The sequence below is a fragment of the Gobius niger genome (genome assembly GCF_951799975.1).
Source record: "Gobius niger genome assembly, chromosome: 1".
NCBI lineage: Eukaryota > Metazoa > Chordata > Actinopteri > Gobiiformes > Gobiidae > Gobius > Gobius niger.
Genome location: NC_136852.1, coordinates 1,762,436 through 1,783,405, shown reverse-complemented (window position 1 = coordinate 1,783,405; position 20,970 = coordinate 1,762,436). Strand labels below are relative to the sequence as shown.

Below are 20,970 nucleotides of genomic sequence, written 5' to 3'. Positions count from 1 at the left end.
AGACACCTACAGAGACCTCTACAGAGACCTCTACAGAGACCTCCACAGAGACCTCCACAGAGACACCTACAGAGACCTCTACAGAGACCTCCGCAGAGACCCCTACAGAGACCCCTACAGAGACCTCTACAGAGACCCCTACAGAGACCCCTACAGAGACCTCCACAGAGACCCCTACAGAGACCCCTACAGAGACCTCCACAGAGACCTCCACAGAGACCCCTACAGAGACCCCTACAGAGACCTCCACAGAGACCTCTACAGAGACACCTACAGAGACCCCTACAGAGACCTCCACAGAGACCTCTCTTCACATGTTTCCAGAGTGATGAGATGTTGGCGCGTTAGCGTGACCGCAGCTGCCGCGCTAACGTTAGCATCACAGAAGCTCCAGGTTGAGGCTGGCTGGACGCCGGGAGCTTTGAGGAGCACATTCACCTTTGTAATGTGTAATACTAAGTGACTCCACTAGGGGCACTGTCGCATCTGTAACTACACATTTATAGGCATGTAATGGTTCGAGCAAGTGTGCAGTAAAAACAAGACGCCAGCCAGCACGTCCATGTCTGTCCTCTTTTCTAATCTTTATCCATCCTTATATGACATGGTGTCAGAAGTAAATCATGGAGCAACTAAAGCCACCAAAGGGTTTGTGCCTAGAAGGTGATCTGGCCGAAAACTGGAAAACTTGGATCCAGAAGTTCGAACTGTACCTGATGGCTAACGGTATCTCAGAGAAGTCTCAGAAAGTGCAATGTGCGACTTTTTTGCATGTTGCCGGAGATGAAGCTATCAAGGTTTTCAACACAATGGACTTCCAATTAAGATGAAGAGGACCTACAGACACTAAAAGAAAAGTTCCTTTATTTCTTTATTTAAGGATCCCCATTAGTCTTTACCTACGCAAAGACTATTCTTCCTGGGGTCCAATCCCATACAGTCAAAGGGTAATTTATACAACACACATCGACAATGCAGAGTTCCTCATTCAATTCAATAATTGAGGTAAGAAAAAAACAAAACAAGGTGTATTACAATACTCAAAGCAACATTAAGTCAGGTTATTTATTTGTATTTGACTGATTACATATTTCTTTAGATTTATTTTAAAAGAAAGATATTTATTTTAGTCTCTTAATTTCCTGAGGCAGCATATTCCAGTGTGAGATGGCTCGGGTATATAAAGTCACTTTTTAGTGCATTAGATTTTGGCCGAGGCAAAGTGAAATTAGTATTAGAGGCTTGTCTTGTGCTAAAGCAATGTCTGTTACAAGTGGGCTGCAGTTTGGAGAAAAGGGTTTGTGTAGGGTCCAGATTTTATGCAAAGACAACACAGATCCACAGTCCAATCTGTCCTTGACTTTCATCCATGAGAGTTTCTGATGCATAGCAATAATATTTGTTCGAAAAGGACAACCCAGGGCAAGTCTAGCAGCCCGATTCTGAGCTATCTGGAGTCTGTCAAGGTGTTTTTTGCAGCACTGGACCACACAGCGGGACAATAGTCCAAGTGACATAAAACTAAAGACTGTAATACAAGTTTTCTTGTTTCTAATGACATATAAGGGGCACTGCATCTTATTAACGAGATGTTCCTACTCATTTTAGTCACAATGTTATTTATATGTGTCGTCCATGACAGAGTTTGATCTTAAGTTACTCCCAACAGTTTAATCTCTGTCACTTGTTCTAGTGATTTGCCATTTGCATGTTGTGAACCTAAAATCATACACTTTGTTTTTAATACATTCAATTTTAACCTGTTCTCGCTCACCCATTCAGAAGTAGACATTAGCTCCTGTTGTTCCGTACGTACTGTGAGCCGAGAAAAAATATAACGCATCTAAGACATATGTTTTTCACGAGGGCTCAAGGAATAAAATGAAAGCATTGACGTTACTGACCTCAAGAACAAGGCAAAAGACTGCGAGTTTGGGCAACTCACTGATTCCCTTATCAGAGGTCGTATTGTATGTGGAGTGGATGATGCGCAGGTTAGAGCTTGGTCACTGCGGGAGCCAGACCTCACCCTTTACTAAAGCAGCTGACATTTGCAGAGCCAACGAAGCAACACAAAGTCACATGAAAGCTCTAAATGAGGAAAGTGACATTAGTGTAAATAAAGTTGCAAAAGCTAAACCATCAAGAAAACCCAAAGCTAGTGAAGGCAAAGACTGCAGCAAATGCGGATACAAACACGAATATGGCAAGTGCCCCGCATTTGTAAACTATGTTCACGCAAAAAACCCTACGCTCGGGTGTGCAGGTCTAAAAAGCCCAAGGACTATCACAAACAGGGGCCGGACTGGGACTGAAAAACATCCCTGGACTCTGACCAGCCTGGCCCAAATTAGCGTAATCGTGCACTTCCACAAATACATATTTTAACCTCTTACCCCCTGCCTTAACATTAACGAGTGCATTTTCCCCAGTTCGGCTTTTTATTATTCTTTTTTTGATCGGCATCATCAGCAAAAAGAGCGGGAAAGGTGGTCGCAGAAACAGAAGCAAAATCATTGATATAAATAACAAATAATATTAGTCCCAAAAGTGACCCTTGTGGTGCACCATACTCCACGGAATTCCTTTTAGATTCATGTTTTTTTATACTGGGCTTTACCCAAATCTAAAAGCTTCTCGACTCGAGAGCAACAATGTAACGCCTCATTTGAAAGCTAAGACCTACAAAAGTGATGGAAACTTTTCATCAAGTCGCCACATTTTTATCATATTTTTGTTTTTTAATAGTGTTTTTCTCACGTTCTTGTCGACTTTTCATCCTCTTTTTCCTCGCTATTTTGATGCTTTTCTTTTTAGCTTTTAGATTTGGGTAAAGCTCAGTTGAGGCGGGACCGGTGGCCCTTCTGTGCTCTTCTGATCACAAAAGGACTGACAGAAGTGTGAATGAGATTGAACAGGAGCAGGACGAGCTGTTCATTGGAGCATCACACTCGAACAGAAACCGACATGTGAGAAAGCAGATGAACAAAGATGACAAACTGTGGAAAGAAGTGCTGAAAATAAACTTACCTTTCGACTTGATACTGACGCTGAGTCAAACCTACCCGAGTCAAACCTACCAGCAACACTAGGAGGAGATTCTTGTGCATAAATTGAACTAATCAAAACCTCAGGGCCGCCTCCAAAACCCCCTCCTGCGTCAGTGCAAATTATCTACAATCTCATCTCCCTCGACTTCCTGAAGAGCAGGAACTCGCATTTACAGTCGGCCAAACCTTTACAACGTCTCATAAACGTCACACAACGAATCTGAGCTACACGTTAAACGTCACATTGTCACATTTAAGTCAACTTCGCGGGCGCTGCTTTAGTAGAAACTCGTTAAAGTCCGTTAAACTTCGCGCTGCTGCGGGTGTTTTGCTAAATGCTAATGTCGTGTTAGCCGTTAGCATCACATTAGCATCAGGATTTAGCCACAGCAGAAACAGAGTCGACGCCGAGAGAAATACAAGGTTAAACTTACTGTGTTTGGGTTATGCTGAAATATATAAAAACGTATTTCAGAAATAAGAAACAGCCTTGACAGGAAGCAGGACGACAGGAAACAACAGTAGAACTTGTGACGGGGCGGAGCTTCTTCTTCGGCTGCTTAACGGACTGACTTAGCGCACTACCGCCCCCTCCAGATAAAAGAGCGTCATTATGGCTTACACCAGGGGTAAGCAAGTCTGCTCGGTCGAGGGCCGATTTTCTTCATTGTAAAAAGACCAAGGGCCGAACTTGACAATTTTAGCCAAAAGTAAAGCAAATGCCAGTGCTGTGCATAATATATGACCTATTTTGGTGACCTAATTTTTAAGTAATTGACCGTATTTCTCACATTTTTACAGCACTTAACACTTTACGTGAACACAATTTCGCCAGTTCGACCTTTCCCAAATCTAAAAAGCTTTGACCAGCGACAAAAAAATGATGAAAAAGCAACAAAATTCAACAAACACGCATCAAAAAAAGTGACAAACGCAACAAAAGAGTGAAGACAACGTATCGATAGATACATAGAAAGATACATATATAGATAGATACGTTTTGATGATCTTAGCTTTCAAATGACGCGTTGCTCCTATAGGCTGCAAGCTCAAGTCGAGAGGCTTTTTAGATTTGGGTAACGCCAAACTGGAGAAAATGTGCTCGATTAAGGCAGGGGTTAAGAGGGAACTCTACAAAGGTTAAAGTACCTCTGATTTGTGTAAAGTTTTTTCCTCAAAATCATCTTGAGGGCCAATGGTTCTGTGCTGGAGGGCCAGATTTGGCCCCCGGGCCTGACGTTGCCTACCCCTGGCTTACACCTTTTGGCAAACCAAAAGCTACACTCTATCGACGAGTCTGGTGTGTTTTAAACATTCAAATATATCATGTGGCAACAACAACAATAGCCTGATGTCACTGAGCTTTAGTCCAGCATCAGAACACCTTTGTATCTGCGACATGTGGACATGAGGAGGGGCAGAGGCTCCAGTGTTTCAACAGTTACTGAGAAAAAAGAAAATAAACCAAAACAATGCCCAAAACGAGTAAACCTATTATTTTTAGTTCGACAGTGAATTCTAAAATAAAAGAGGGAGATATGAGGCCTCGCTCCGCTCATTTGGGCAATAAGAAACAATGTATGGGAAAACTGTGCAAATCAAACTTGAAAACTTAGATTACTGACATAAATATGAGGGAAAATATATCATTAATTGAATGATTTCACATCAAAATCAGGCCCAGGCTGTGAGAGGGAAAAATGCCAATATTTTCTGTGAACCGGTCATGATCTGCTTGGCCCACTTGCTCCTTATGTTCGTCCATCTGTGAGGAATCTGGGCGTCATGTTGGACAAATCTTTTAAACTACACAAGCAAATTAGTTCAGTTATCCAAACTAGCTTTTTCCAGATGCGCCTTTTAAGTAAAGTACATCCTACATTCCTCTAAACGAACTTGAAAAAGCAGCACATGCACTCATTACCACTCGTTCAGAGTCCATTAAGAGGCTACAAATGGTCCGAAACGCAGCGGCCGCTTCCTGACCGGCACCAGGCGACGTGAGCACATCACACCTGTGCTCGCCCGTCTGCACTGGCTTCCTGTCTGTCACAGAATCAATTTGAAGATTCTTTTAATTGTTTTTAAATGTTTAAATGGCGCCTTTGTATCTGTCTGAGATACTCTCTGTCCATGCCCCGTCCAGAGCACTTCGCTCAGCTGACCTGCTCCTTCTGGATGTGCCCGAAACGCACATGAAAACCAGAGGAGACAGAGCTTTTCCCGCTGCTGCCCCGGCTGTGGAACGGTCTGCCCCTCAGCATCCGTTTGGCCCCGACTCTAAGCAGTTTTAAGTCCTCCCTTAAAACCCACCTCTTTACACAGGCCTTTTAATATGTTACACTGTTTCTCCATTGTATTTTTTGTTTAATTGATTTTGACGTAAAGTTTATTATGCCTTGTTTGTATTTGTATCCATAGTTTTATCATCTGTTCGTGTTGTGAAGCACTTTGGGCAGCCGTGGTTGTTGTAAATGTGCTATAGAAATAAACCTGACCTTGAGCCTTGTGAAGAGAAAGAAACTTTGAATAAGCAGGCTGAGTATTGGCCTGACCAATCAGAGAGAGGTGACACGCCCCCTTTCCCTTTCCCCCCCAAACCGGTCTCGTTTGCAAACCACTCCAGACCCCATGGCTGAAGTGGTCCGGGACTGGAGCGGTTTGGACCCCCCTGTGGGAGCAGAGCGCTTCACTTTTGGCTGTGGTTTTTGGGGCTCTAGACTCCCCAAAGAAGAGGAAGGCTGAAGCAGGTACTGAAGAAGTACCAAATGTAATGGACTAAAAGAAGGAAATAAGGTCATGTGACATCGACATCAAGCCTACAATTCCAGTCATAAATGTTACAGATTTTTTTGAACGTAGTTTCAGTAATGCTCACACAAACTGACACGTTACAGATGTAAAGGGTTAAAGTGTCATTCGGTCTAACGAGCCCGAAAACATTTTTTGAGATGATTTCCTCTAAAACTTATAAAAGAAATGATAAACTCCCCAAACTTTCCCTGTGGCAGATGTTTTCATCGTGTAAAACACTCGAACCTTTATCAAAGTTCAAAACACTTTAAGTCCTTTTGAAACAATAATTACACGACTTTCTTTAAAAGACTCGTCACAAATGTTTCAGTGAAAGAAAAACGTAGATTTAAAATGAAATAAACAGTCGATTCTTCTTTATTATAAAAAGTCAATGTTCACATCTGTTTTTCATGTGATTTGATAAATAAAAACATTCTGTCATGTGGACGAACACCGTACGGTCTAACAGGAAATATATCAAGCACTAATACACTCTCGAACTTTTGAAATTCGGTAAAGTTTATTTTTCGATCTTGGATTTTGTTTTTCATTGCTTTAAATAATATAGTTCACATTTATATTAATTGAAAAGACTGAAGAGCAATGAGGCCTCAGACTTTTACAGCAAACAAAGGGCTCATTATTTAGCGTCAAATCACAGAGACTCAGAGTGGGCTCAAATCTGCAACGCCAAGATCTAAGCTCTAAGAACAAAAACAATAAACCCAGAGTAGAAAGGGTTAATGATGTTTTTTCATAAATCAGCATTATTAAATACACACAAGACAATATTTTAGCAGTAAAAAAATACTCCATAAAGTCATTGTTTTCAGTAGTAGTTGTAGTTTTTTTTAAAGATTTAACTGTGGCACAATCACAGGTAAAACTACAGAGCATGTGGAGGCAGATGTTTTGTTAGACTGCACAGCTGTAGGGTTCCTCCCCCGCGTGTGTCGTCATGTGTGAATTCAGACTGACCTTTTTGGAAAAAGTCTTGTAACAAATGGAGCAGCTGTAAGGTCTCTCCCCCGTGTGCGTCTTCATGTGAGTATGCAGCGTACCTTGTCTGGCAAAGGTTCTCTCACAGACTGAACAGCTGTAGGGTTTCTCTCCTGTGTGTGTGCTCATGTGATAATTTAGATTACGCTTGTGGGTGAAAGTCTTCTCACAGACCGCACAGCTGTAAGGTTTCTCTCCCGTGTGTGTTTTCATATGCAGATGCAGTTTAGATTTCTCTGTGAAAGTCTTTGCACAGACTGAACAGCTGTAGGGTCTCTCTCCGACGTGTGCCCTGATGTGTGATTCCAGATGACTTTTCTGTGCAAAGTTCTTCTCACATAAAGTGCAGCTGTAAGGTCTCTCTCCTGTGTGCGTCCTCGTGTGCAGATTCAGATTACTTTTATCCCTGAAAGTCTTGTAACAGATCGTGCAGCTGTAAGGTTTCTCTCCCGTGTGAGTCCTCGTGTGCAAATTTAGTTTAGAAATTTGGATAAAAGTCTTTTTACAGATCAAACAGCTGTAAGGTTTCTCCCCTGTGTGCGTTTTCATGTGATAATCGAGATGAACTTTCTGGGCAAAGGTTTTCTCACAGACTGTACAGCTGTAGGGTTTCTCTCCCGTGTGTGTCCTCATGTGATAATCTAAAGCACCTTTTTGGGTGAAGGATTTCTCACAGGCCGTACAGCTGTAAGGTCTCTCTCTGGTGTGGGTCCTTATATGTGACTCCAGATGACATTTCTGGTTGAACGTTTTCTCACAGACTGTACAGCTGTAAGGCTTCTCTCCTGTGTGAGTTCTTAAATGTGCACGAAGGCCACTTTTACCCGTGAATGATTTCCTTTTACAAAAATGGCACCAGTGCTTCTCCCTCTCCGCCTCTGACCTTTGCCCTTTCTCATCTCCAGCGCTGGCCTGAGGTGCAGACGTGTATTTGGGGAACAGACCGGTGCTTTTTGCAGTCGGAAAGCTGGGCGGTTCCCAGTCGTCGTCATTGTCAGTGTCAGACGAGAGCTCAGTGTGTCCCTCATGTGTCTCTGAGCTGATGTCCTCTCCCTCAGTTTCCTCTCGGTGCTCAGTTTGTCTTTGCTGGAGCAGTGAGGACTCTTCAGTCTTCACACAGACAGACCTGGACTCTGGGACAGACCTGAAAAAGGATTTACATATAAATATATTTAAAACCAGAGTCAGTTTGTGTGACGTGTTTAAAGGGGCGGAGCCTACACTGGCAGCTGCTCCTCCTCCTGTTTGACGCTCGGTTCCTCCGGCTCCTCTTTAATCCTCAGAGTCTCTGTGAGGTCCTGCTCGGGGCCAGGACTCTCTGATGGGACCTGGACGTTCCCTCTGACCAGCTCCATCTTCAACAGGTGGTGAAGCTTCAGCCTAAACAGAGAAAACAGAGACGACAATGGGATTCAGCTCCAACATCCGTGAGCCGAGACTCTCACTCTTCTCTCTTCACTCCATTTCCTATAATGCAGCAGCAAAACTAACAACTTTAACCATTTTAACTTTTAGTACTTATTACTTCAGCTGTTGTTGTGTTTCCTGATGAGATTATTCCAGGAGAATCAACTTAACTGAACCTCGTTTGTTTTGCTTCAGACGTGACAATCAAAATATTCCTGTTGCTTATTTAAAGTGTGAGATTGAGGGAATTTAAGGGAGACGGAGTCTGTGGCAGCACCTACGTCTCATTAAAGAGACGACTGAAAGAACGGCTTTTCTGCCAACAAAGGTGTGACTATTAAGAGGCATTAGGCAGGAACATATTTTAAATATTAGCAGGTACAGGTGTGTGAGTGGGCGGGACGAGGGGAGTGGCCTATGAAAGAGATGCACTTCATGTATTGTGTAGTTGTTGTCCTTGCCAGTTTTGTCTGTAATGCACTGCTGTGTGTTGTGGCTTATGTGTATATATATATATATATACACATATATACACATATATATATATATATATTTTGTATGTTCTTGTCTTGTTTTTTATGGGACTGCGGATGGAAATTAGCCTTGAGCTAAATCCGGCACATTTACAGCACTAGTTGTCTGTTCATTAATATGCACTGTCCCATTCAAATAAATTAATGCATGAAATGAGTGAAATGGGGGGACCCCGACCTCCTCCAGCTGTTCTGACCCCGACCTCCTCCAGCTGTTCTGACCCCGACCTCCTCCAGCTGTTCTGACCCCGAGCTCGGAGACATCGTCCCTCCAGCGTTTCCATAATGAAGCAGTGACTAAAGCAGACGAGCTGGTTTCGCATCATAGACGAGACTTCTTACAAAGAAACTGGTCAAAAGTCCATCGTTGGACAAAATCCTCTCGGCGACAACACGAAGCTGATTTGCTTTGTCCTCCTGAGATGATCCGTGCTCAGCTCAGTCCTCTGTAATCGGCCCATTATAAAAAAGTGGGTGCAAACTTCTTGCGCCCACTGGAGTTTTTTGGGGCAAACGTGTGACGTTTATCGGCTAATTAATTCATAAACGCTGAGGTTTAGATTGGGAGGATTTTTCTCATCTGCCCCGAGCAGCAAAACAACAACGCAGGAAACAGGCGGCGCTCACGTGACATCACCACCTTCTAAAGAACCTGTAGTTTAACATTGAGGCGGAGCAACTGACGGTAACTATGGTAACTGTGGTAACTGACAAGATGCATATGTTTATGTCTTTGTTTTTCGGCTCATATCTCAGTCATTACTGGAGGAATCCACATGAAACAAAAACGGTCACACAGTTCATTGTCTCCTCTGTCGGCACATATGAACTAATGTCCAATTATTATCTCAGAAAAACGTCAACAAGTGGCGACAATATGCGAAAACATGAGCGTGATGTTGTCCAATAGAAAGGACTTTCAGACAAAAAAATAATATCACAGGTTTGTGAATCCGAAAACGATCAAATACTGATGAGGAAAAACATGTCATTTTTCGTCTTGGAGATTTCTTACAAAAACGGTATTTCTCCCATAGAGTTGTTTTGGCTCCGCCCTCCCCCTGACATTATGACATCATCACATTCTAAATCGTGAACGCCGCCTATAAACAAAGTAAACGACACATGTTTGTAGGTGTAACATGTTCCTGATCCGAGATATTTCCTTTAATACAGCGAGATATTGGATAGTAAACATGTCACTGTGGGAAACGTAATGAACAAGTCAGTAAATATATAAGAATGATTCTTTTGTTTCCTGTTTGAAAACAGAGTCTGCACTTTAAGCACAGCTCTGTTCGTCAACATTGTTTTCGCTGATTCTACGACTTTATTTACTCAGTTCCTGACATTTTGCCAACGAAAGCCCTGGACATGAAACGATCATTTATTTCTGATTATTTTTGTCACAATAGAAATAAATCCACCTTAGCGGATCTTTTCTGCAAACCTTCATAATGACAGATGCTCATTTAACTCACCAGAACCTTTGTCTCCAAACTAGGTCCTGCTTCACCAGAGAAAAGGCTGTTCACCAGACCATTCTCAATCCCAGGACGATTATTGAGACTCCAATTTCGATTAAATTCGGATAAATTGCACAGACATTGATCGAAAGTAACGATCACATAAGTTATATCTTCATCATCAGCTGCACTTCTGCTCCTCAGGGTCATCTTCATCTCCCTCTGGACCACTGATCATCTTAACACCGTGTAATGATCCGTTTGAGGGACTCCAGGGTGTTTATATATAATTATAGTTTGACCTACGATCAACTGAAGTATATTTACTTTTATTCAGACTCACCGTGGACGTATCTCAGAAACATCAGCCTCTCCTGTGATGCTAACAGCTGATTAGCCGCGACTTCCGAGCGATTAAAACGTCATCAAACATGTTTATAAAGTTAAGCAGCGACAACAGCCCCTAATAAAGGCGCGAAATGACCCCATAGGTCACGTGGGATAAATTAAACGTATTAACTTACCCGCACAATGTCCCGCTTTGTTACAAACACGTTTGCCTGGTGTCGTTACCCGACCTGAATCACGAATGTCAAACTGCGCATGTCCGGACGTGCGCACAACATGTCGCGCATGCGCAGATGTTGATGTGGCGACTGTACTTGGACAAACCTCAGTTTTTGAGATTCGTTTTTGTAAATAACAGTTGAAATAATGTCAAAACCATAAGGACGATAGTAAGTTATAGTTGGTTATAGTAAGTTATAACATCATGGAGTTCAAAGGGGAAAATCTGCACTATTTAAAACTTCGGCTTGATTTGGTTCAAACCTGACGAAATCAAGATGGGAATTAATGATTAAAAACATGTCTCAGGTAATTACCGTAAATGCTCTAATATAGGCCAGGGCCTTTATTTACTCAAGGGCATCTAGGACCAGGCCTTTATTGGAACCAGGCCACACTTAGAGAGACAGGCCTTTATTTCTATTTGAGCAAAACGGACGACCAGGAAAACGAAGAAAAACGAGATTTGTGTCCATTTGCACCTAAAATATTAGGTTCATTTATTAAGTAACATTTCAAACCCTCTCCCAGCGGCTGGAACATTGACGCCTTTTATTTTGTCGGGACAACAGGAAGTGTTTCGTTGCTGTTAGCGGAGCTTTGACATCAGTATCACTGCAGGTTTCTGTTTCGTTTTTACCGGACCGGATTATTTGTTGTTATCTCGTGTAAAAGGCGAGTTTAGACGGAGCGTTTGTGTTTGTGATCCATCATGAGACTGACCCGAGAGAAGACGAGACGCTCGCGCTGATGGGAGGAGTTATTTTGAGGCGGGACTGACCTGCACACGGAGCAGCTGGACGTGCTTTGAAGACGCGATGGAGACTTTATTAAAACCCTGGAGGGTCACACAACATGTGTTTGCCCTGTTTCCAAATATCGTCGCAGGAGGTTTGAAAAGTGGCTAAATCTGTATCAAAGTTACGCTGGGATCAGCTCCTCCGCAGCGTCCCCCTCGGCCCGGGTTCCCGTTTGTTACTTCCTGCACGTGAGTTTTCATTTACACCAGTATGAGACAAATTCCTAACATGGGGAATATTTCTACTGCTATAGTTTCTAATAAAAGCCCCGGTAATAGTGATAGTTAGCATCAGAGGTCCCTATGCTAAAGTGGCTATGACAGTTAGCACCAGAGGTCCCTATGCTAAAGTGGCTATGACAGTTAGCACCAGAGGTCCCTATGCTAAAGTGGCTATGATAGTTAGCACCAGAGGTCCCTATGCTAAAGTGGCTATGATAGTTCACATCAGAGGCCCCTATGCTTAAGTGGCTATGATAGTTAGCATCGAGGCTCCTTTTCCTACTTCCTAACTGACAGACCAATTCGGAAGCTTCTTGTCATGGCGGACGCTGACGCACATCCGGTTTGGCGTAAGAGCTTTGACCAATATGCTCGTTTCGGGGACGCAGCCACTGTTTATAACACTGGCTGCTCTGATGCATTCAATGAGCTACGGAAATCTCAATAATCTTGTGTGAAACTCACATTCATCCACATAAAGAACATCTGTACAAAGTCAATATTTTGAGATTTACATTTATTTGCTAACCTGCAACTTTCATGAAAGTCTGTCACTTTTATAAAATAATTCCATTTTGAACCAAGTTTCCAGCGCAGTAAACAGCCCTCGAACGCCTCAGCCTCTCCTCCGGTGCTGCTTTGCTTTGTGAGGAAAACGCCCTCCAGTGGAGCTTATTGGTAATGCAAACGGGATCACTTAGAGCAGCTTTAAAATGTTTATAGTATTGAAGTGTGATCGTCAGGGCTGATTCACTGATATCTGAACAACACAGCTGCTTATTGTTTATCAAATATACATATAAAATATTCTGTCTGTTTTACACTTGAATCTCCTGCATGTTTAACTGTGATCACTCTGGTTATGTTTTTTGCTGTATTATGTTAAAACTACACCATGTCATTCGGTTCAACGCAGCACAACACACGGGCTAACGGTAAATACTTCAGGAAAATGTATTACATAATAGACTTTTGACCAAACTGTGATGAAAAAGAAAGTTTGACCTAATTTCAATGAGATTTACAGTAATTGTAAAAAGTGTTTCACCAGCGTCGACCGATGAGGTGAAGAATTGGTGAAGTTTTGGGTCAAGAAGTGAAATTATTCAGTAAACGACAAAAAGACTGGAAATTAACCTCTTAACTCCCACCTGAACGGACCCCATTTTCTCCAGTTTGGCTTTACCCTAATCAAAAAGCTTCTTGGGGAAAAAAGCACCAAAACAGCCACAAAAAATGAGAAGAAAACAAGGATGGAAACACAACAAAAATGTGACAAAAATTCAACAAAAAAGTGACAAAAATTCAACAAAAATGTGACAAAAATTCAACAAAAATGTGACAAAAATTTTAAAAAAAAATGTGACAAAAATTCAACACAAAAATGACAAATATTCAACAAAAATGTGACATTTTTTTTTAAAAGTAACAAAAATTCAACAAAAATTTCACAAAAACAAAACATACAAAAGGTGACACAACACAGCAACAGCGCCAGGAAAGAGCTCAGTTTTGGGTCTTAGCTTTCAAATGAGGTGTTACACAGCCAAAAGAGGACACAATGCATTTGGTTTAGGCGGGTGGTAAGAGGTTAAGAAAACATATATTTTTTTTAAGATCTAGGATTACGTTTAATAATACAGTTCACTTTAAAATGATGTGAAATGTAGAAAAATCTCTGTTTGACCGAATTACATAAGATATTTTAGACGATAAATACTATGGGCCCCCCATAGTGTCCGATTTGCTTCAAAATGGTGGCATTCGTTTGTGCTTCGTTTGTGCACTTCGTTTTTGAGGTATTGATTGACTGTGAATCCTCCATCAATCATTGGTTTTCATGTTCTTTATCTTTTATTAAACTTACGTCTTTTTCCTGATTTTCAGCAGTTTTCAACTTTTCAAAGACCCGAACCAAGACCCGAACTAAGACCAGACCAAAACCCAAACCTAGACCCGAACTAAGATCAAGACTAAGGCTATATCCACACGAAGACAAAACACTTATGTTTTCAGAAACTTTCTGTGTGAGCCTGAAGGAGCTCAGTAAATGTGAGCGTCCACATGGGTCGACTCAGGTCTGTGAAAACGGCGCAGTTCATCCTCCAGGCCTGTGTGAGGCGCTGTGACGCTAACACAGATGATGTAGAGGGCGCATATGCAGTAAACTTATGTGGAATGTAAACAGTGAAAATTAAACTGATTCAAGGATTTAGGATCCACAGAAGAGACGAGGAGGAGAGTTTATTCTTCAGACGTAACGGGACTAAAGCAGAAAAACCTGTCATGGACCGGACCCTTTTACTCAGTCCAAAAACACAGACTGACTCGTGTTTTTCTACTCGTCACCTGTGGCTTGTGGACGGCAGTGGAGCAAAGAGGGGCGGAGTCAAACCATCACAGATCCATGAGGAAAACTCATTATCAGGTCAGTAGATTATGGATCACAGACTCTGGAGCTGTGATGTCATCGTTTTAGTAAAAGTTGCGGAGACGTCGTAACAATGGCGCCGCATAAACGGTGTTTTGAGATCTTTCCACTGGAACCTAGTTTGGAAAATGTTTGTTCACAGACGCCCAAACACTGGGCTCGTATGGACGATACACTGGACTGATAAAATATCTTTGCGTTTGGTCCTCAGCTTGACTTTGTGCGGACAGGGCCTAAGAACCAAACCAAGACCAGACCAAGACCTGAACAAGATCAGACCAGGACCAAGACCCGAGCCAATTACCAATCAACGATCAATGCCTCAAAAACGAAGTGCGCACAAACGAAGCACAAACGAATGACACCATTTTGAAGCAAATCGGACACTATTTTCAGGCGCCTTTGCTCACTGAAAATATAAACTAATGTATCCAAAAACCTATAGACCCTTTAATTGTTTGTAAACATTCCGGGCTTAGCTGGAGGCAGGAAGTTAGATTCCTGTCTATTTCCATTGGAGCTGCTGTCATGGCAACGATAAACAAATGTTTAACTGTTTATGGAAATATCAAATAAACCTTTTTTTATCGTCTCAAATGTCGTTCCTCTTGGTCTTGCACCTTAAGCCACAACAAGACCACATTTTTTTGTTACAGTTTTACACTTATATTTGCTAGTTTTAGTTTAATGTTATTTCTCTTGATCACTTCCTGCCTCCAGATGATGTCACTGATGATGTCAGCAGTTAAAGGGTCTATAGAGCTGAAAACATTTGTACTATTTGAAAACTGTAAAACATCTGCATTTTTAAAGGAAAATCGATGGGACAAAAGAACATTAACCTTATGACAAACTGAATCCAAAAGCAACACTGTATATTTACTTAATTCTTATTCACAATACATATCAGTTAATAAGTATTTCATTTAATATTTACAAACAGATATTCAAAACAAAGTCAGACAAAACTATTGCACTCCCGCTAAACCTCGTGTGTTTTTTAACGTGTTTAAGGACCAACGCTTCTTTACAGACTGTACAGCTGGAAGGTTTCCATCCCGTGTGTTCCAATGTGTGAATTTAAATTAGTTTTATTGGTAAAAGTTGCGTGACAAATTGAACAGCTGTAAGTTTTATCATCCGTGTGCTTTTTCATGTGCATGTTTAGATTACTTTTATTGGTATAAGTCTTGTGACAGATGGAACAGTTGTAAGGTTTCTCTCCCGTGTGTGTTCTCATGTGAAAATCGAGCGTATATTTCCTGGCAAATGTTTTCTTACAGAGAGTGCAGCTGTGAGGTTTCTCTCCGGTGTGAACTCTGATGTGTCGCACTAGATCCTGCTTAGACCCTAACCTCTTGTTACAGAACGAGCACTGGTACTTCCTCTCGGCTCCTCTGTCGGCTCCTGACGTGCATGAACGGTGGACACTGGACTCAGGGGAAGACGTGTATTTGAGGAAGGCGCCTGGGCTTTTCGCAGCTGGAAAACGTTCCCAGTCGTCGTCATTGTCAGTGTCAGCCAAGTGCTCGGCGTGTCCGTCAGGCTCTGAGTGGAAATGTGGCTCTGAGCTGACGTCCTCTCCCTCAGTTTGTCTTTGCTGGAGCAGTGAGGACTCTTCCGTCTTCACACAGGCGGCACTGGACTCCGGGACAGACCTGAAAAAGGATTCAAATATAAATATAATTATAATCAGTGTCAGTTTGTGTGACGTGTTTAAAGGGGCGGAGCCTACACTGGCAGCTGCTCCTCCTCCTGTTTGACGCTCTGCTCCTCCGGCTCCTCTTTAGTCCTCAGAGTCTCTGTGATGTCCTGGCTCAGCTCGGGGCCAGGACTCGTTGGGACGTTGCCTCTGATCAGTTGAACTTTCTGAACCTTGTCCAGGAGCTGCTGTTTCCTCTGGTGCTTCTCTTTGTAGCGACACAGTTCCTCCTCATACTCCGCGATCGTCCTCTCAATCAGCACAAATATGTCTTCAGCCGCCGCCGCCAGACGCTCGTTCACCAGAGCTCTCAGTATTTGGCCGCGAGACATTTCTTACAAGGTCACAAACAGGTGGAGACGACGTCAGCCTAAACAGAGACGACAGAGGAAACAATGAGGTTCAGCTCTGACCACACGTCTCATGTGATCCAGTTACTGCATATTACTGCGGAGCTTAAATTCTGTGCCTTTGGTCCTTCCAGAAACTCTGAATATCTGTTTGTGGCCGGAACCTGGTCTCCTGGGCTTTGGATCTGCTTTTAGTAACATTTAAAGTAACATGTGCAATAATCTCTGTATCAGCTGCACTTTATTCCCTGTACCAGCATCACTTATTGACATCCTGCACTAGGACTGTAACTTTACACCCCGACATTTTACTTATATGACCTGTTCTAGTTTTTATCCTATTTTTATTGTTGTCGTTCACCTATTGTTGTATTTCTGCTGCTTGTTGTACATGGGAAACCTCGTTTTTATTCTATTTAACTGGTTGCACATTTTCCTGTCTGTTTTTGCACAACTCTGAGTGATCTTCTTGAACGCCGACTGTAACAAGGGAATTTCTCCATTGTGAGATCAATAAAGTATTATCTTATCTTTACCAACTATAATTCAGCTGCATCACTGGGAGAACAGCGTTTACATCATGGCGGTAACACTGGATCAATGGCCGTGTTCATTCACCTTCTGTTTCTGCCGTCTGCCTGTGAATATGAGGCGGGTTTGTGTCATAATGCACTATAGCAGGTTTGTGAGGTGAACGGCCGATTTTCATCATCACCAAATCACCGAGGGCCGAACCACTGAAGCCAATTTTCTGCAATTGCCAATGTTTTACATTATATGGGATGTTTTTCCTAGATTTTGGGGTTTTTTTTACCTCCAATTCGGCTTTACCCAAATCTAAAAGCTGCAAAGCAACAGGTGCAGTGCCTCATTTGAAAGCTAAGGCCTGCAAAACTAACAGTAGCTTTTTGTTGCGTTGTTGCCGCTCTTTTGTCAAATTTTTGACGCGTCTTTGAAGTTTTTATTGTGGGTTTTTAAGTAAGTTTAAGTAAGTGTTTTTGCCCTTTTTTCTCGCTCTTTAGTCACTTTTCTGTTGTTTTATTGTTGCTTTTCTGGCCTGTTTTAGTCATTCTTTTGTTGTATTTATGTCGCTTTGATGCTTTCTTTTTTTAAGAAGCTTTGAGGTTTGGGTAAAGCCAAAAATGTGCTCAGTTCAGGTGGGAGTAAGAGGTTAAAAACACATGTAAACAGCAACATTTTGTATTTATATTATACTGTTTCTACACAATAACCACCAAAGCAAAAAGTGGCTCATCTTCCCCCGACTTTGGCAGGTGTGTGAGCAAATTCATCTTGGGGGCCAGAGGTTCTGTGCAGGAGGGCCGGATTTGGCCCCCGGGCCTGACGTTGCCTGCCCCTGCACTATAGGCGGTGTGAACATATATTATAGCAGAACATAATACATTTAATTGTGGATATTTGATTCTACACATTTGGCCTGACACTTTCAGGGTGAGCGCCCCTGACACAGGCCTCGCCTCAGGTTTACTCTGTTCACAACGAGCTCGTTTCTACAAGTCAAACATTTCAAAGTCAGATTCAAGTCAATGTTTCTCCTTTTATTTTAAGCTTCAAACTGAGCGGATGTTCTTGAGTAGAAACCTGGTCCAGGCCGTTAAACCTCGCGCTGCTGCGGTTGTTTTGCTAAATGCTAACCGTGTGTTAGCCGTTAGCATCACATTAGCATCTGGATTTAGCCGCAGCAGAAACAGAGCCGACGCCGAGAGAAACAAACGGTTAAACTTACTGTAGACGGAGTTAAATGATGTATAAAATATCTTAATATCGGTGAGAAACACAGAAGTGAAGCCGGGACGGGGAACGCGGCGAGTGTCGAGTTGTTTATGCGGAGCTGGTGATGGAGCCGCGGGGTTGCCAGATCCTCCAAACCAAACTATCTTACAACATGAGAGCACGAGAGCAGATGGAACTGAAGCTCCACGCGCTCTGGAAGCAGACGTGATGATGGTGATGATGCCTCCGCAGCTGGACCCGTGATACACACGTGGCCTCACACATCTGGAGTGTTTTAATAATAAAATAATGATAATCCTTCAGAGGAAACAGAACCGCTTCATTCACTCAGAGCCGAAATATTTGACATTGAAACAAACACAAAAGCACGTGTAGACTAACTCTTAACTGACCTGACACTGTGCAGCCATAGGCCAGAGTAACGTCTCATTTGAAAGCTAAGACCTACAAAACTGATCAGAACTTTTTTTGTCGCCACATTTATGTCACATTTTAAAGCTTGTTTTAAACGTGTTTTCGTAGGTTTTTTTGTCGTGTTTTTATTGTTTTTGTTGCTTTTTGATTGATTATTTTTCTTTGCTTTTTTGTCATGTTTTCATCACTTTTTACTCATGTTTTTGTCGCTCTTTCATTTTGTTTTCATCCCCGTTTGAACTGTTTAACCTGGAAAGGATCATCTTTACCAGAGCACATGACGGCACATTTGTTTATCCACATAAAATCTGCTCAGTGAATTTTCCGCTTTATTTGTAATGAGAAAATGCAGATTTCAAACAGGATGAACTGGGCTGAAGAGCGAAACTATTACTGTTTTCATTTATCAAGGTCAAGGTCAAAGTTTATTTATAAAGCACATTTAAAATACAGTTGACACTGCCCAAAGTGCTGTACATGTTTCAGTGCGAGACAAATATATATATATACATACACACAGTACAAAAGAACAACATGGAATGATCAACTCAGCTCGTGTTAAAAGCCAATGTAAAGAGGCGTGTTTTTAAGAGTGACTTAAAATTTATATGTAATATTATGTCATATTGTTTCTAAAAATGAGCTCCAGTACAGTTATTTTATTTTATTTTATTTATATATTTATTTTATTTTATTTTATTTTATTTTATTTTATTTTATTTTATTTTATTTTATTTTATTTTATTTTATTTTTATTTTATTTTATTTTATTTTATTTTATTTTATTTTATTTTATTTTATTTTATTTTAATTATATATTTATTTTAATTTATATTTTATTTTATTTTATTCTGTTTTGTTTTATTTTGTTTTGTTTTATTTATATATTTATTTATTTTATTTTATTTTATTTTATTTTATTTTATTTTATTTTATTTTAATTATATATTAATTTAAATTTATATTTTATTTTATTTTATTTTATTTTATTCTGTTTTATTTTATTTTATTTTATTTTATTTTATTTTATTTTATTTTATTTTATTTTATTTTATTTTATTAATTTTGTGTATTTTATTTTATTTATTTCATTTCATTTCATTTCATTTCATTTCATTTCATCCCTTCATCACCACAAAACGTGACTTTTCGGGCAGTGTCGGCGAAACAGGATCGGGACATTTCGCGCATGCGCTGAGGTAAACGCTCCTCTCCTGTGGTCGACACTGACCTCTAGCGGCCGTTCCGGAGCAGGACATCCTGTGGCTAACGCGGCTAACGCGCTGAGCTCTGGGACAGTGGGGACTCCGGCCATGGTCCGAGTGAGTCATGAGGCTAAACTCATTCAAAAGTGTTTATGACTTTTTAAAGTGCGCGTGGCTTCGCTGTTGGAGTTAATCGTGACGTGTGATGTTGTTATGATCTCGTGCTGATCGGCTGTTTGTTAGCTTCAGCTTCTGTCAAACCGTTATTGATTATTGATTGAAATAACCATCACTGACACTTGTCACGTCTAATACATCCACATTAATCTGAACGTACTTACAGAACAAACACCTTTGTTGCTATTTATATTAGTGAGACATAAAACAGGACTGAGCCAAAGTGAAGGCCTTAAATGTCATTCAGAAACATCACACTGGCAATAAATACAAAAACTATGGAACAAAACACACTTTCAGCTGCAGGTTTGGCTGAAGTTTTACTCCAAAGTTTCTCATTGCATCAGATTTGCCTTTGAATAACACGTGTTTCCCTCTTGCCTCAGAAATAAAACATGCACTGACTTCTACACTTGTGGTGTTTAAAATATCGTATTTGTGCCTTAAAATGGCCATAAAAAGCACTAAATCTGACTTTGTGCTCCTGTAGAAACCCTGTGGTCTGTTCTCCAGGTGAATTCCTCCTTTGTGAGATCAACAAAGGCTGATCTTAAAGGAACAGGCCACCGTTTTTACATGCTGAGCTATGTTCTTACCTGAGCTGTGACGAGTTCTTTAGGACCTGTCTGATCTTCAGTCACGTAAACACAGCGCAGACGGCGTTAGCATTTAGCCCCTCCCTCTCTCCTCTATAGCTCCAAAACAGGTCAAGATAGAAGCTACCAAGCTCTTCCACGTTTTCCCTATTTAAATATGGTTACGTGAAGTGTTCCACTACAAAGTATAATTACACACAATTAAACAATGTGGATTTTCTAAGCGGATAAAAGGGGGGACTATATTGTAAGGCGTAATAATACCAGGAGTAGTTCAAAATCCGCGCAGTAATCTTCACTTTACTGTGCGGATGCCAAACTACTCCTGGTATGACATGTGGGAGAGGCTGCGTATGTGCTCTGTTTGCGTGACAGAGCGCACGGACAAAGACCAGACGGGGATATATTAACTCGGCTAAGGTTAGGTAAGAACATATCTCACTATGTAAAAACGGTGGCCTATTCCTTTAAGTTACAAGCTCTTACTCACTCACGAATGTC

At 41.4% G+C, this 20,970-nt stretch overlaps 1 protein-coding gene across 1 annotated transcript in view; it reads right to left on the bottom strand.

The window, feature by feature from the left end:
• The window catches only part of LOC306979179 (uncharacterized protein), a gene marked incomplete at its 3' end in the record, with an annotated part of 32,640 nt that extends 16,302 nt beyond the window's left edge, over positions 1 to 16,338 (bottom strand). The window contains exon 1 of the mRNA XM_079578034.1: positions 16,006 to 16,338. Coding sequence (XP_079434160.1) covers positions 16,006 to 16,304 — 299 coding nt within the window. The 5' untranslated portion in view covers positions 16,305 to 16,338. The remainder of the gene's footprint in view (positions 1 to 16,005) is intronic.
• Positions 16,339 to 20,970: the final 4,632 nt, after the last annotated feature.